Source organism: Canis lupus, chromosome 29, assembly GCF_048164855.1.
Source record: "Canis lupus baileyi chromosome 29, mCanLup2.hap1, whole genome shotgun sequence".
Taxonomy (NCBI): domain Eukaryota; kingdom Metazoa; phylum Chordata; class Mammalia; order Carnivora; family Canidae; genus Canis; species Canis lupus.
In genome coordinates, this window is record NC_132866.1 from 4,345,722 (window position 1) to 4,361,456 (window position 15,735).

Sequence of the window (15,735 nt, forward strand, 5' to 3'; positions counted from 1 at the left end):
AGGCCTCTTACACCTGCATTTGGAAATGACCGCACCTGCCCGGCTCCTCACACGTCTGCCCTGACCACAGAGGGAGACCAAGGTGCCCGAGGGCTCCAAGTCGTCATGCTTCACAAATGGACGTGCAGAACGACCTCAGAATGCTCGCTAAGACGCAGATGCAATAAGCACTGCTGCCCAGCTCCCAGGACCCGCGGACACTCCGGGGCAGCGCCTTGAGCTGCAAGGCTCTGAGAGATCTGTGACCCCCCTGCATGCCCTGAGCTTAGGGACAGGTGGGACACGCTGCACCAGGCAACGCAGACGCCGCACTGCACACGTACGAGAGGCGAGGAGCGGAAGCCCCGTGTTCCTGCCATCAGGTAGTGCCAGCCACGACATTTTACCCAAACCTTGTTCTGAGAGTAACAATGCAAAGCTTACCTTGAGCTGCTATAAATTTATTCTTCTCTTTGTAACCCTAGAAGAAATAAAATCAGATTAGTAGTTTTTCATCATTCTCTTTGCTGCTTGGAAAGCAACATAGTAATCATGAAAAACTTACTAGTGATTTCAGAATTAGTGGGACTTTGGTTCGTCCCTCTGCAATACTTCCCCAGACACGCACACACACACAAATGGACACGCATTGAGATATTTTTAACTGGTTAGTACATACAAATTCTCCTATATTGTGCTTTTACGATAATTTTATGATTTACATTAAATGATTTTTAAGGTTCCAGTAAAGTGGATTCTTAATGCACTGAATATGGTTTTATCATAAGTTTGTTTGTCTCTCCCGTTCAACTTTGTCAGTAATGTAAAGAATGCTGTGACACACATTCTTTGTCCTTATCTGTTTCTTTTTTTTTTTTTTTAAGACTTTATTTATTTGAGAGAGAATGAGCAGGGGGAGAGAAGAGGGAGAGGGAGAAGCAGACTCCCAGCCGAGCAGGGAGCCCGACACGGGGCTCGATCTCAGGACCTGAGATCATGACCGGAGCCGAAGGCAGACGCTTCACTGACTGAGCCCCCCAGATGGCCCTGCTTATCTGTTTCTTGAAACTGAATATCCAGACGGATGCTAACTTCAAAGGACTGGGTGATTCCATGCTCTCTGGGCTCTGGCCAAACTGCCCAGGAAGGCTGGGACAATCTACATTCCTGGCTCCCCCAGAGAAAAATCACGATTCACATTGAGCCCCTAAATGATCCAGGCATGTGCATCGTGCTGGGCTGGGGGACAAAAAAAAAAAGAAAGAAAGAAAGAAAGAAAAAGAAAAAAACAGACTTACATCTATGTAGGAAGCATTAATGTAGTCTGAACAGGGGGTCCCGTCCACTTGGCTCAAAATCACCCTGGAATGATCATCTAAAAAAGAAACAACAAAACATGCTATTAGGACAAGGCAATCACACCTGCCATACATTTCTTCCGTCTACAGCATTAAACGCCGCAAAGGACACCACCGGGTCTTCCATGGTGATCAGAGGGACAGAGGCGGTGCCCTTCTTAAACGTTTGCATGAGACCCTTCGTGCCATGAGGGTGGGAATGCACCTGTTTTGTTGAATATCACGTCTCAGCACTGACAACAGTGCCAGGCCCTCCCCAGGTGTGCAGGTAAGAACTTCAGTGCCCGGGAGCGGGGGCTGCTGGATCTCCCCCTAGAAACAGGGCAGCAGCACGGGCTGGGACCCCACAGTGAGATCACCACATTCTCAGAAACCCCAGTTGGGCCCCAGTGTTAACAACCATACTCAGGACAACCCTGGGTGGAAGGACTGAAGCCCGCTCTCCCAGGCTTTCCGGGGAACGGACAAGCCGACTCCACAGCCTGATCCTCACCCTCAGGGCGGCTCCAGGGATGGCGGGTGTGCAGGACTCACAGACCTGGGCTGGGCGCCGTGGGCCACCTGCCTGGAAGATCCTGCCTTGTTGTATGACTAGTCTCCAGAGTGGGAGGACTGACCACAGAGAGGTCTGTGTGTGAGTGTGTGAGTGTGGGGAGTGCAGGTGAGTGATGTGTGTATGTTTTCCCTGTGTATGGTGTGCACGTGCGTCTGTGGGGTGTGCACGTACACACGCACGGGGGAGGCTGCAGCCGGAGCCCCTTTGTGATTGCGGTGGGTTCTTGCCACTTTTGCCTCCGTGGGCCACTTCCTCCATTTAAAAAAATAAAAATTAAACATTTTATTTTATGACTGTGTTACTGGTGAGTATAAAGCTTAATGTAATCCAGACTGGACTGTGTATATATTTTTTTCTGATTTCAAAGGGAACTAGATGGTTTCATGGGACTTTAGAAGTGCTGTGGCCGTGGACCTGGGTCTCCATGCTGCTGTACTCGTGCCTCTATTTGTACAGCAGCTTCTCCCGGGAGTGGGAGCACTGAGGATGCCCAGACGCAGCCCAGGGCCTGGGCCAAGGGGCAAAGCTACTCCTGGGGTTATTCACGCTGTGCTGGGCACAGAGCGTGGAGTAGAGTGAGCACTTCACATGTAATTACTGCATTAATTATGGAAAAATTCTGTGTCCCTGTCCTGCTTTATCCCCTCCTCATCCCCACAGGACTGAAACTGAGAAGAATGTGCTCGTGGCATGGATCTGGGGCCCAGACCCCGGAGCACCGCTGTGGTCCCCAGCCTACCTGCAAGGCGCTGCTGGCTGCAGACGCCCATCACCTGGGTATTGTATCGCTGGGCCAGATCTGTCCTGCTCCTGGCAGGACAGGGCCAGTGAGGCTCCCAGGGAGAGTCACGACCTAATCAGGGTATCGAACCCCAAACTCAGAGCCCGGGTGGACTTCTCCATGAGACCCTCCTTCTCCGTGAGACAGCCCTGAAGCAGAAAATAGCTCTGGCTGCACACGCGTAAAGCCAAGTTGAAAATAATTTGGATCAGTTTATGCATCGAGAACAGCTATAGAAAGCAGAAGGCAAAAAATAGCCTTCTGGTTAGATTTAGAACCTTGCAGTTTCTAAGAGCTTCCTGTCTTTTTATTCTGAAAGTCACACTTCGCTTTCAAAACATTATTTCCTGAAATTATCAGCTGTTGCTGTTTTTCCAGAGAGAAGGATGCTGCCTCCCGACCGGCCACCGGGGGCTTTCCATAGGCCGGCCTTGTGCACAGAGCAGGTGTCCTGGTCTCTGAACTCGGAGCTCCCTGGAGCCCCATCCAGGACTGGGTCTCATAAAGCTGGTAAAGTTTCAGCCGATCCCGGCTTGGGGAGGACGGGGAGCGGCCTGGACGGTGTACGGGCGGTTGGGAGTTGGCCCTTCTCAGCCCCTGCTGACCCTAACCCCACCCCGAGCAAGAGCAGAGTCTCCCAGCCCCGGGCAGGGCGCGGCAGAGAGTTGAGACCCCCCGCATGACCTCAGTGATACCAGTCCAATGCCATCCTGGCCCCGGGGCATCTCTGGCCAACTCCTCAGTTTAATCGGACATGGCTCTCCTTCGCCCTGTGTCTTGCTGATGCCAGATGCCTTTCAGCAGGTGATCTCCAGGGCACATCCCAAGGGTCTCATGCTGCCGTTCCACAGCCCAGTGTCCCGTCATGTGAAACACATCCACACACCCGGGCAGAGTGCCCTGGCCCCTGAGCAACGCTGGCACCCCGCTTCCTCTGGCGCTGTGCTCCCGGGCAGGACAGGGCTGGGGCTGGACTCTCACCCAGTGCCGGGGGGTGGGGGCAGACTGGCCCTGGTGCAAGTTTTTACTGGCAGGAAAGGCCCACTTCCCTCCGTAGCACAAGCTTGAGAACATGTGGAGATCGGTGACCCTCGGGGGAGGCAGCACCCCACCCTGGGCCACCAGCTTTGCAAAGGGGGTAGAGAGAACAGGTAATTTCCACACCTGGCCGTTACTTCCACTCCCACTGAGGCCTCACCAAAAATATTTTTAATTATCAGTGTAAATGCCACCTTTTAGGGATGCCTGGGTGGCTCAGTGGTTGAGCGCCTGCCTTTGGCTCAGGGCATGATCCTGAAGTCCCAGGAATGGAGTCCCACATCGGGCTCCCTGCAAGGAGCCTGCTCCTCCCTCTGCCTGTGTCTCTGCTTCTCTCTCTGTGTCTCTCATGAATAAATCAATAAAATATTTAAAAGAAAAATAAATGTCACCTTTTAAAAACCACAGGGGTTTGGGACACCTGGGTGGCTCAGCGGTTGAGCATCTGCCTTCGGCCCAGGGTGTGATCCTGGAGACCCGGGATCGAGTCCCACATCAGGCTCCCTGCATGGAGCCTGCTTCTCCCTCTGCCTGTGTCTCTGCCTCTCTCTCTGTGTCTCTCATAAATGAATAAACAAATAATCTTTAAAAAATAAAAAATAAAAACCATAGGGGTTTAGTAAGAGACAAATGGGGATCGGGAACCTGGGAAAGTGCTTGGAGCAAGGAGGTCCTCCACATGTGCATTCAGCAGATCAACACATAAATTACACTAATTAATGAGGCTATTCTTTAAAGCAACAATAGATAATAATACTACTAATACTAATAATGCTAATTTTCCGAACGTCCCAATTTTTATTTGACACAAAATATTCCAAAGACCCCAAGCATCCCACCATGGTTCTCCTCTCACTTGAGCTGCTCAAGCCAAGTGGCTTGCCTCTTCCTTTCTCTGATAACCCACACCCCATCCTCCCAAATCTCCCCATTGCGCGGCCAGAATCTAACTTCAGTCCGAGCCCCCTACCTGCCAAGTGGCACGACTACACAGCATCCTGGCCCATCTCCTTGCTGCTCCCCTGGCTGCCTACACAAATATGCTTGGCCCAGAGAGTATGTGGTTAATGTCTCTTGTTCTAGTTGGATCAGAGCCTCCCAGGGGTCTTTGCACAAAAGACGTGTAAATCCTCTGTAAAGTGCAGAAGTATTATTTGTATCAAGCGCTGGGAGTCCAGAGGCCACACAAATTGGGCAGACCGCAGCTTCTCTAGCCTACAGAAAAGGTGGATTTAACTCTGATCCTAAAAGCACAACCAAGAGCCCATGCACGGAGGCCCATGGACGGGCTGGCTTCCTTGCTCCCACAGAGGCTCTCTCTGAGAAGGAAGGTTCTCTGGAGCAGGGAGGCCTGGGGTTCAGGGTTTAAAACCTTCCTGGATGCCATTCTGCTCCCCAGGAGGGGTCCAGCTGCATGAAGAGTATGAGACCCTCCTCAGCCAGGGGTTATAAGGGCAGCTTGGAACCTCCAAGGTTGTCCTGGCACCGAAGCAGGCTGTGAAAGCCGCCCCCAGGGCACGGCCCAAACAGCTACATCCCTGGACAGACCTGTCAGCCGCCCGGCCTGATGGCCTCCCTGCAGCGCAAGCCCACAGCCGCTGGTCCCCTTTAGCAGGTGGGGTTTCTGAGCCTTCCCACAAAGCTGTCAAAGCCCTACCCATTCCTTACTCTTTCATTTTTGTCCTTGGTTTGGGGGACCCACTGCTGGTGGCCAGGGACACTGAGTCTGAGTCAGGGAGATGACCAGGCCACCAGCAGCACGAGACTGGGGCTCAGGGCCAGATCCAGCCCGTGTAGGTGACACTCCCGAATCCCCGGGCAGTGCAGGTCTCGACATCAAGCACAGACTCGGTGGCCAGACCCCCAACGACAGCGGCAGCCCGAGTCCCCGTAGGAGACGGGCACCCACACCCCTATGCAATCGGCACGCAGCAGTGCGGCCCAGGGCCCTCATATCCAAGCACTGGAACCGTCACACCGCACGGTCCCCGGGAGCTGCGAGGGAATGTCGAGTTTACTCCAAACGCCCCCACTCATGCAAAAAAGGTAAAATCTTACTGGGAAGGATGTTGGGATATCTGTTTTTTTCTCTGTTTTCTTCTTTATTGGCCAGTTCAAAAGTTCCTTGTATGTGTCCGGATGGCAACGACTAGAAAAGAATACACAGTTAGCACTAGACGTGATGCATCCCATCGCCGTGTGTACATCAGCTTGCCCTTGAGCGCAGGGATGAAGAAAACTCCGTCTGCACAAACCTCCTGCGGTCCCAGGCCGCGGCCCTCTCTGCCCACGGGCGGTGGTGCCCGGTGCCGGGCGGACATGCGACAGAGACACAGGCCCCTTCAGACAGGGCGCTCCAGCCGGCAGGCCAGGTGAGCTGTGGGCATAATGATGAGCTCGCAGTTGGACCTTACACCGCACGAGGGCGGGGGGACCTGCCCAAGCACCATCACCAAATCCCGGGGAGCCACGCGTCCTGGCCCGGAGTAGGCCCTCTACAAATACTTACACACTGACCACAGGACAGCTCTGGACCAGGAGAGGACAGAGCAAGGGCACCTGTGCAGATGGGCTAGAAAGGCACCCTGTGACCTTTGGCAGGGGGCTAAGGGATGAGCAGAATGATGCGCTAAGAAGTCAGGTGGGGGCCTCCTTCTGGAGACGCCGAGAGCTCGTGGGCCGGCAGCTGAGGTGCAGCTGGGCCCTTGTGCAAAGTGCGGCTCCCAGTCCCACCCTGGATCAGCATGTTGAACCCCTGGGGATCCTGGGTGCACATGTGGTTTCAGAAGCTCCACCCTAGCCCCCCTGCCTCACGTGAGGACACTGAGGTGCCACTAGGATCCTGTAACAGGTGTGTGGCTCCGTGGATGTGAGCCCAGGCGCCCCGAGTTTGAGCTCTCCCACTACGTGGGCCCCCTCCCATCACGCCAGCTCCAGCCTCCTCCTGTCGCGTTTGCTGGCTGCTGGCACAGCCCCTGCACCCAGGTGAGGCCCTGGCCATGCACAGTGGCATGGCCCAAATCATGTCCTTCAACATCAACCTAGATATTGACTGGCCCGGGGATCCTGGAATTCGAGTAGCAAGCGTTACTATTTATCAAGCCTCTTTGACAGGCCAGGCACCGTAGGACGAACTGGGACACCTGCTCCAGCCCTCAGAAGACATCCTGAGATGACACAAGCATCACCTGTTTTACAGGTGAGCAAACTGACCTCCCCCCCAAAGCTGCCACAGCTTCATCCAGAGCCAGGAGGCTTGCAAGTGGCACACACCGGGGTGGGGCGGCTGTGTGGCCTGGAGCTGGCACTAGGCCACGAGCAGGGTGCTCACGTCTTCAAGTGTAAAGTCCCCGGGAGACGGGGGCAGTTCTCACAGTGCAGCCGAGGCCTTAGGCTCGTTCCCACCGTGAGTCAGAAGGGCTGGACTTGCCACGTACGGGTGCCCGGAGACCCCTTGCCCAGGTCGGAGGACTTCTCCATCACACATTGAACCCCCCCAGCCAGTGTCATCCTTCTCTTGTTTTGGGGCCACCAAACTGGATGGTCACAAGGCAGAGGCCCCGCCAGGGCCAGGGTGGAGGCCAGCCTGCTGGGTGCCTTGAGACCAACATGCTCTCTGCTGAAGTTCTTGTTTTTTTTTCTTTTTTGAAGTTCCTGGTTCTTATCAAAGCTGTCTTGACACGGACTCTCTGGACCTGACCTAGACAGGGAATCTGAGATCGCATTCTACAGGCTTCTCATTTTCTACACCCGAAAGCTTTTTTGACCTCAGCCCTGAAAATAAAAATGAGGTATAACACCGTAACGGTGGATGCACGATGTCAGGTGTTCGCCAAAACCCACACAATGTCTGACACAGGAGCCCCAGCTCTGGCTTTCAAACAGTGACAAAAGGTCAATATTAGTTATTAATTGGAATGCACGTTAGTGACAGTCACGCGGATAATTGGGGAACCTGTGTGCAGGGAGGGGTAGGGTACGTGGGAACCCTGTACTCCATGCACAGTTTTTCCGTGAGCCTAAAACTGCTAAAAAAATGAAAAGTCTATAGAAATAAAAAATTAAGAAGAAAAAGAGAAGCCTCCCCCTTCCTCGGAGGGCAGGGTGGCTACAGCGCGGTGGGTGGGGTGGAGAGGCTGGAGGGTTCTAGGTGGTGAGGATGGACCTATCCCTGGCAGCGGCTTGAGACCCAGAATATGGAGCTGGGATGGTGACACTGGCTCCGCAGGTGGCACAGAGGGTCACTCGGTGTGAGAGGCAAAGTGCCTGCAGATGGCTGCTCAGATGGCACAAGGGATACGGGACAGCCCCCGGGGAGGGCTCTACTGTCACCGGGTCACCCGTGCCAGGCGTGAGCCATGCACGTCGTAATTGGTCACTAATTACCTTGTGAGTGATCGTCCAATCACATACGTTGGCCAAAGAGGGTTTGCCCGTGTGCTTGCTCGCTTGAGGTGAGCTCTCGTGTCAGTGGACACACACAGAGTGGAGCCACACGTCATGTCCCTACTGCTTCCTCCCCGCTTTGCAGTGCTGGGCAGGGGGTAGCACAATGAGAAGGACAGAGAGGAGCCAGGTGTGGGCTGTTCCAGCAAGCTCCAGGGGACAGCTCTGGCTTGCATGCTGTGTCGGGACCTCTCCTGGCAGCACCTCCCCTGCGCCTTTCTACAACATGAGTGACAGGGCTGGATCCAGGCCCGGGCTTGGAGCCTGGGAAGAGTCTGTCTGGGGAGGTGGGGTGTTCTGGCCTGAGTGGCACTCACTCGCTGGGGTTTAACTGGGGGCCTGGAACAGACTTCGCTGGGCTAGGGCTCGATCACTGCGGCGTGGAGACTGGGATTGGATGTTCCCAGGAGTAGTCCTAAAAAGCACAGCAGCCCAGACACCTCTCGTGCAGACCCTACGCTGAGCCAGGCACGCATCTCTCTCTTGCACACGTCGGGACAATCCTATGGCAGTAGCGTCCTTATTTTATAGGTGAGTAAACTGAGGCAGGCAGAGGTTAAGTAAATGGCCCAAGCTCTCCAGGCTGGTAAGAGACACAGGAGGGCCAAATCCAGCACTTGTGCCTTGACCACTCCACTGAGCCCAGCACCAAACCCTTTCAGTCCACGGAAGCCCTGGATGGGCAATACACACATCTCCAACCCCGTCTGGATGGACTACATTGTGACTCGTCTATTCCTTTCACAGTTTCTGGGACTGGAACTCAGGACAGTGGGTGAGGAGAAGCGGTACAGTAGCCCATCCCAAGTGGGGTCATCTGCATCTGCAGAGCCACGAGTGGGCCGGTCCTAGGAGGCTCCAGCACTCTTACAACAACATGAACCTGGCGTAGGACACGTCCAGCTCTCACCGGTGAGAGGAGCACACCAGAGTCCAGAGAGTACAAGCAGCTTGTCCCGGGTCCCCGGCGTCAGGACCCGGCCTCCTTCCCCTCTGCATATCTACCCACCCTGCATGGCACAGAGCACTGCAGCGGGCCACTGGGGAGGTGCTCAAGGGCCGGGGCCGGCAGGGCGGGAAGAGTCAGGCATCCAATTTAAAGTCGTGCCCAAAACCCTCAGAAATCAAGGTAGAACAATATTCAAATGCAATATTTCGTTTTTAAATTTTTTTTAAAAAGTCAAGAGCAAAGCAAAAAAAGAAAAAGAAAGAAAAGAAAAAAATATCGATGATGACCAAAGCACAAAAACACAGAACTTCTAAAGAATGATGGGGTGGGTTCAAATGCAATGTTTCATTTTTAATTTTTTTTTTTTAAAGTCAAGAGCAAAGCAGAAAAAAAAAATCGATGATGACCAAAACACGGAACTTTTAAAGAATGAGGGAATGGGTTCAAATGCAGCGTTTTATTTTTAAATTTTTTTTTAAAGTCAAAAGCAAAGCAAAAAAAAAAAAAAAAATCAATGATGACCAAAACACGGAACTTTTAAAGAATGATGGGATGGGTTCAAACGCCGTTTCATTTTAAATTTTTTTTTTAAGAAAAGTCAAAAGCAAAGCAAAAAAAAAAAAAATCGACGATGACCAAAACAGAGAACTTTTAAAGAATGACATGATGGGTTCAAATGCAATGTTTCATTTTTAATTTTTTTTTTTTAAAGAAAAGTCAAAAGCAAAGGAAAAAAAAATTGACGATGAACAAAACACGGAACTTTTAAAGAATGACAGGATGGGTTCAAATGCAACGTTTCATTTTTAAATTTTTTCTAAGAAAAGGCAAAAGCAAAGCAAAAAAAAAAAAAAAAATCGATGATGACCAAAACACGGAACTTTTCAAGAATGACGGGATAGGTTCAAATGCAACGTTTCATTTTAAAATTTTTTTTAAGTAAAGCCAAAAGCAAAGCAAAAAAAAATCGACGATGACCAAAACACGGAACTTTTGAAGAATGACAGGATGGGTTCAAATGCAACGTTTCATTTTTAATTTTCTTTTTAAGTCTTAAGCAAAGCAAAAAAAAAAAAAAAAAAAAAAAGATGATGACCAAAACATGAAACTTTTAAAACATGACAGGATGGGTGACCGCACAGTGACAAGCCATGTTGTCAGAGCCTGGGACCACAGGAGAAATCGGTCGGCATGATCTTGTCTTTTTTTACGATTCTGCTATTTCGTTCAGCATGGATTTGTGCGCGTTAATTTTGATAGATCTGCTTGTTGCATTAAGATAGCATTAACCCTGACGAACTGAGGTCTTTGTGCGCCCGGGGCCGCTGCCTCACCTGCGCGACCCTGTTTCTGGCCCTGCTCCGCCGGAGTCACCCTCACGGCTGGGACCTGAGCCGGCAGCGAAGCCAGCTGGCTCTGACTCACGGCTCTCCGCCTGGCAAGGTCAGCCACCCCCTCCGGCGCGGAGAAACACAGTGAAGGGGAAATGGGACAAGACAGGAGGAGGAAAAATCACGTTGCTGCAAACTTGGGTGGTTATTATGAATACGGAGAACTAACTTCTCTTGTGCAGCTGACAGATTGCAAAACCATACTGCTTAGAGCTGTCTTTCGATATGACCTAATTTCTCCAAAATAAAAAGAAAGAAAGGTGGTGGGGGACACATTTGGAAACAATTAAAAGGAAGCAGGCTAAAGGCCGAGGAGGCTGGCGTTAAAAAAAATAAGCCAAGTACAGTCAACGTGCAGTGTCACCTCCCATGCCCGCCCGTGACGCTTCCTCTTGAAAAGCCCTCCCTCTGCCATGGTGCCACCTGCACGCAAAACTGGACAGCAGGTGCTGTTCACGAAGCCGCTGTCTGAGCCTCATGTGGAGCTGGAGGGTCCCCGAGACAGGCCCGCTCCCCGAGCCGCCCCCCAGGGTGGTGGAGGCCGGCTGGCTGGCCCTGGGGACCTGCGTGCCACAGCCGGGGAGTTGCAGGCTGGGCTGGGCCTGGTCAGCTCGCAGCTCCTCTTTCCAGCTCACACTTGGCACGTGGCTGTGCATGAAATGAGGAACCTGCATGAGGCAAAACTCAGGCTGTGGTCAGGGATAAGCTCTGAGCAGCTCTCTCTCTCTCTCTCTCTCTCTCTATCTCTCTCTGCCTCTGTCTCGCTCTCCCTCTGACATATTCAAGAGTCACAGGACGTTGCATGTAAAATGAGCAACACAAGAAGAGGGGTCACGGATGCATGTTGGTATTTCTTGTCGAGGGCCAGGACAATCAGTCTGCAGCATGGGGACTGTCCCGACCGGGTAAAGCCACCCCAGTTAGCGGCTGCTGTCGCAAAGTTCACCCAGAAGGAAGCAATTCACCCAGAAAGTAGTAGCAGGATGAAGACAAGGAGAAGCTGGGGTGCACATCCAACCATAGGGATCTCGGAGGCAGAGCTAGCGACCCCTCCAGGCAGCCCCCATGGTTGCTTAATTCACGTTCTGAGGATGGCTCGGAAGGGGGACCCTTCCCATGCCAGGGAGGTGCCCAAGCCCTTGGAAGCCTACTAGAGGGGGGCCGGGGACACCACGGCTTTGAACGTAGAACTGTCACCCTGCCACCTGCTGGGGCTCTGGTCTTCCACCTTAGCGAGACAGCCGTGTTTCCATCCCACTAGCCCTCAGGACATGGCCCTCACAGTGTCTGCGCTGGAAGGAGCCTTTGGGACCATCACACTCAAGCGTCTCATCTGATGATGGAACAATGAGGGGGGGAAGGGGCTCTGCCGCAGAAGCCAGGTCTCCAGAAACCCGCTTCCGGGACAGCGTCACGACCAGTGCAAGAGTTCCCAGTCTCTGGGACGATCTCCCCTGACATCTGTCCCAGTTTTTCCAGCACACCACGAGACAGAGGACCCTCCCCACTCACGTTGAACTCCTCCCGAAAGCGCTTGCAGTCATCTGCCGACCGGACGCGGATCTCTTCCTCCAGGTGCGCCACGGGGATGGGAAAGTACTTCTTGGGCCCGGAGGGGGACCTGCTGAGAAGCATCACTCTCTGCTGCTCTGTGGGATCAAAAGAGACAGGGGTGGGAGGCCACTCAGCCGTACTCCCAGACGATGGACAGCGCTCCTGGAGGAAGGACACGGCTGGAGGGGGGCACATTCCTCTCGGGTCATGCAGCCGGGGCCAAGCGGGCGCCCTGAGCACCGGAGCACAGAGGTCTGTCCCCCATAATACAGCCTCGCCCTTTACAGGCAGGGGCGTCCCTCTGGCCGGTGTGACCTGCTTCCACCAACCGCAGATGTCCCATCTCAGCGCCCCCACCCCAGCCCCTGCTCTTCCCGTAAAGGATTTAGGCAGCTTCACACTGAAGTTCAATTTTCCAAATTTGAAACAGGGGGCGTGATTCTATGGTAATAAATACAGAAGAATGGTCTCGGTTCAAGCTGGGAACGGACCGGGAATCGGCTAGGACGTGAGCCTCCCTCAGCCTCGTCATCCTCATGACACACAGGCCCGGTCGCTCAAACCCCATAAGCTCCAGCAGAAATAAGACAAACACCATCCTTGTTCTGCGAGGAGCGGGCAGGGAGGCGTGGGGAGGGGCTGGCTGCAGGGAGGTTCCCGGCACAAATTCCTTCCAGAAACTGAGCCAGAGACAAAAGGAGAAATCCTTGGCATGTGCTTGTCTTCCTGGGAAAAGCGCTGATATTCTCGACGGGGTCAGCACAACAACTCTGCTGTCACGCTTGCCAAGGGCCTGTCCCCACCTGCAGCGCTGTTCTGAAGCCCAGCCAGGAACGCCTCCCAGGGCTCATTCCTCCCCGAGAAGATGTGTCAGAAGGGGCCTGGCGGGGCCTCTGGGTCTGGCCGGCCACACCTGCCTCCCTCCGGTGACACCCGGACACCACGCTGGCACCTAACAAGGTGCCGGGACCACCAGCAGCACCCCCCACCCCCCACCCCCACGTCCCGGTCCTCGCTGCTGCTAGTTTTGCAATCTGTGTGAAGTCTGAAAGCATGTTTGTTCCCTCAAACCGTGGAACAACTAGGTAGCCAGCGACCAGAGGAAGTCAGCGTCACTGGTGTGAACCAATACTTCTGAAAGCCTCTGCCTCGCACAACCCCACAACCCGCTCAGCCATCTGGACGTGCTGAGGGTGAGGGAGGAACAATGCGCCGCGAACGTAGCTTGAACACTTTCCCGACCGGACTCGGGGAGCCGGAAAGAAGGGTCGGGAATGCCCTCGGCCGGCTGCGACCAGCCCCGCCACACACGCTGGCGGCCTAGCTCCCCCTTGGCATCAGGGTCCGCCAACAGTGGGAATTTCAGGGGAGCCCTGGGAGCACTTGCGAGTAGGACCCAGGCTGTGTCATCTCAGAACGGCTCCGAAGGGCTCCCCGAAACCTGTTACATGCCACAACCCCGTAGAAAAGACAGGATGTGAACAGCGTTTCCAACAAAGCCACAAACTGAAGGCCTCAGTGTCTGTTTCACATCAGAGAGAAATGGAGAAAAATCCCGAAACTGTAAAACTCTAGTCCTGAATGCTCAGCATCATCCCCAGCAAAGCGAGACCAAAGTCGCAAAGGAGAAGGACTTTAACATAATTTAAAATAAGAGGCAGACAAGAGCCCCCGACATGGTCAGAAAGGGCCAATCTCCCCCCTCCAGCCCCTCCAGCCCCCAGCAGCCCCCCAGCACCCCCAGGCTGTGCCCCAGCCCCCAGCAGCCCCTCAGCACCCCAGCACCCCCCCAGCCTCCAGCAGGCCCTCAGCACCCCCAGGCTGCCCCCAGCCCCCAGCAGCCCCCCAGCATCCCCAGGCTGACCCCCAGCCCCCCAACAGCCCCCCAGCACCTCCCCAGCCCCCAGCAGGCCCTCAGCACCCTGAGGCTGCCCCCAGCCCCCAGCAGCCCCCAGTCCCCCCAGCACCCCCAGGCTATTCCCTAGCCCCCCAACAGCCCCCCAGCACCCCCAGCACACCCTCAGCACCCCCAGCACCCCCCAGCCCCCAGCAGCACCCCAGCACCCCCAGGCTGTCCCCCAGCCTCCAGCAGCCCCCCAGCACCCCCAGGCTGTCCCCCAGCTCCCAGCAGCACCCCAGCACCCCAGGCTATCTCCCAGCCCCCAGCAGGCCCTTAGCATCCCCAGACTGTCCCCCAGCCCCCAGCAGCCCCCCAGTATCCCCAGGCTGTCTCCCAGCTCCCAGCAGGCCCTCAGCATCCCCAGGCTGCCCCCCAGCCCCCAGCAGCCCCCCAGCACCCACAGGTAGTCCCTTAGCCCCCAGAAGCCCCCCAGCACCTCCAGGCTGCCCCCCAGCCCCCAGCAGCCCCCAGCACCCTCCCCTTCCCGGGTACCTTGCTCTTCCAGGATTCCGTTGGGCATCTTCTTGTCATTGGCGCTGACCACGGCTTTCCTCTGCTTCCTGAACCTTGGGGGGACAGACCGGTTAGCAGGGGGCGCAGGGACACCCCCGGGAGCGCGGCCCCGGCGCGGCGATACCCACCAGGTGAGCCTGGAGAAGCTCTTCCTGCTGCTCATGGCTGGGCCCTCCTCGCGGGTGCCCGGCACCTCCGGTCCCCAGCCCCGCCGCCCTCCGCCCGGGCCCACACCCGCAGCGCAGCCTCAAGGAGCTCATTTCCTCTTCGAGGCTGGTCGGGGCACGTCCGCCTGCGCCCCGGGGACACTCCTACCTGAAGAAGTAGGCGGCGAGAAGCAGAAGGAGGACGCAGAGCAGCAGAGGCAACAGCAGCCAGGCCAGCTGGGGCTGGGGCGCGCCGGGGTCCGGAGGGCCTGCGGGCAGAAGGGGTCCCCAGTGCCACGAGGGACCCGAGGCAAGGACTCAGAGGACGGGGAAAGGTTTGGGCAGGGAAAGATCCCCGGTGCCAGACTCACTCTACAGTTTGCCAATGAGTTGCCCCTCCATCCCATCAGGACGTCCTCCCTTAGAGCAGAACCGCCTTCCTCGGCGCCTCACTTTACAGTCTGCAAACCAGCCCCCCGTCCAGGTCCACCGTGCTCACCCCGTAAGAGATGAGTAGCGTTGACACAGGGCAGGGAGCCTGAGCTGAGGAGGGACAGTGGAGGCACAACGGGAGCCCCTGACCCTCACGTCACCTGTCGCCCCGGGGTCCTGGGGCGCCTGCCTCTCCCCATCCTGGGGAGGTGGACGAGGGTAGAGGGTTAGCTATTCTGTGTGAGGACAGCGTGGAGAGCATCCGGGGCCTCGGGTAGGACTCAGGGCACGGGGGTGCAGTCTGGCCGTTGGGCCGGGTGGAGGTCCTTGGCCGTGCCATGATCAGGTCTTCTGGGACCTTCGAGCCCCCAATCCTACTGATCCAGGTTGACCTTCCTCATTCAGAAGGTCCCACATCCTTGAACCAAGAGCAGCTGCTGCCCTGTGGCTGCCCAAGACCTGGCCCGTAAGCCCAGATGCCGAGGGGCTCTGGTGGCCTGGCCGCGCCCTCCCCCCCAGATGTTCTAACTTAGTCCCTGCCTCCCCAGCCTGCCATGCTGCCCTCTCCTCACCAAAATGTCCTTGTCCCCAGGGAGCATGGCAAATGCCACATCCTCCAGGAAGCCCACTTGGCTCCCCTCCTGTGGATCCCAGAGGGTCCGTATGTGCCCCGAAGCACAGACTCCACTCTC

General features: G+C 55.4%; 1 protein-coding gene across 8 annotated transcripts in view; it reads right to left on the reverse strand.

The window, feature by feature from the left end:
* Positions 1–15,735, reverse strand: part of PTPRE (protein tyrosine phosphatase receptor type E) — a 158,425-nt gene that overhangs the window by 25,665 nt on the left and 117,025 nt on the right. For 7 of the 8 annotated variants that reach the window (XM_072804878.1, XM_072804879.1, XM_072804875.1 and 4 more), the window contains 6 exons: positions 14,781–14,880; positions 14,445–14,518; positions 12,011–12,147; positions 5,771–5,861; positions 1,278–1,354; positions 424–460 (listed from right to left, as the gene is read on the reverse strand). In XM_072804878.1, the coding sequence (XP_072660979.1) occupies positions 424–460; positions 1,278–1,354; positions 5,771–5,861; positions 12,011–12,147; positions 14,445–14,518; positions 14,781–14,880 (516 nt within the window). Of the gene's footprint in view, positions 1–423; positions 461–1,277; positions 1,355–5,770; positions 5,862–12,010; positions 12,148–14,444; positions 14,519–14,593; positions 14,750–14,780; positions 14,881–15,735 lie in introns of those variants that run through there. The other variant, XM_072804882.1, reaches the window with a different exon arrangement.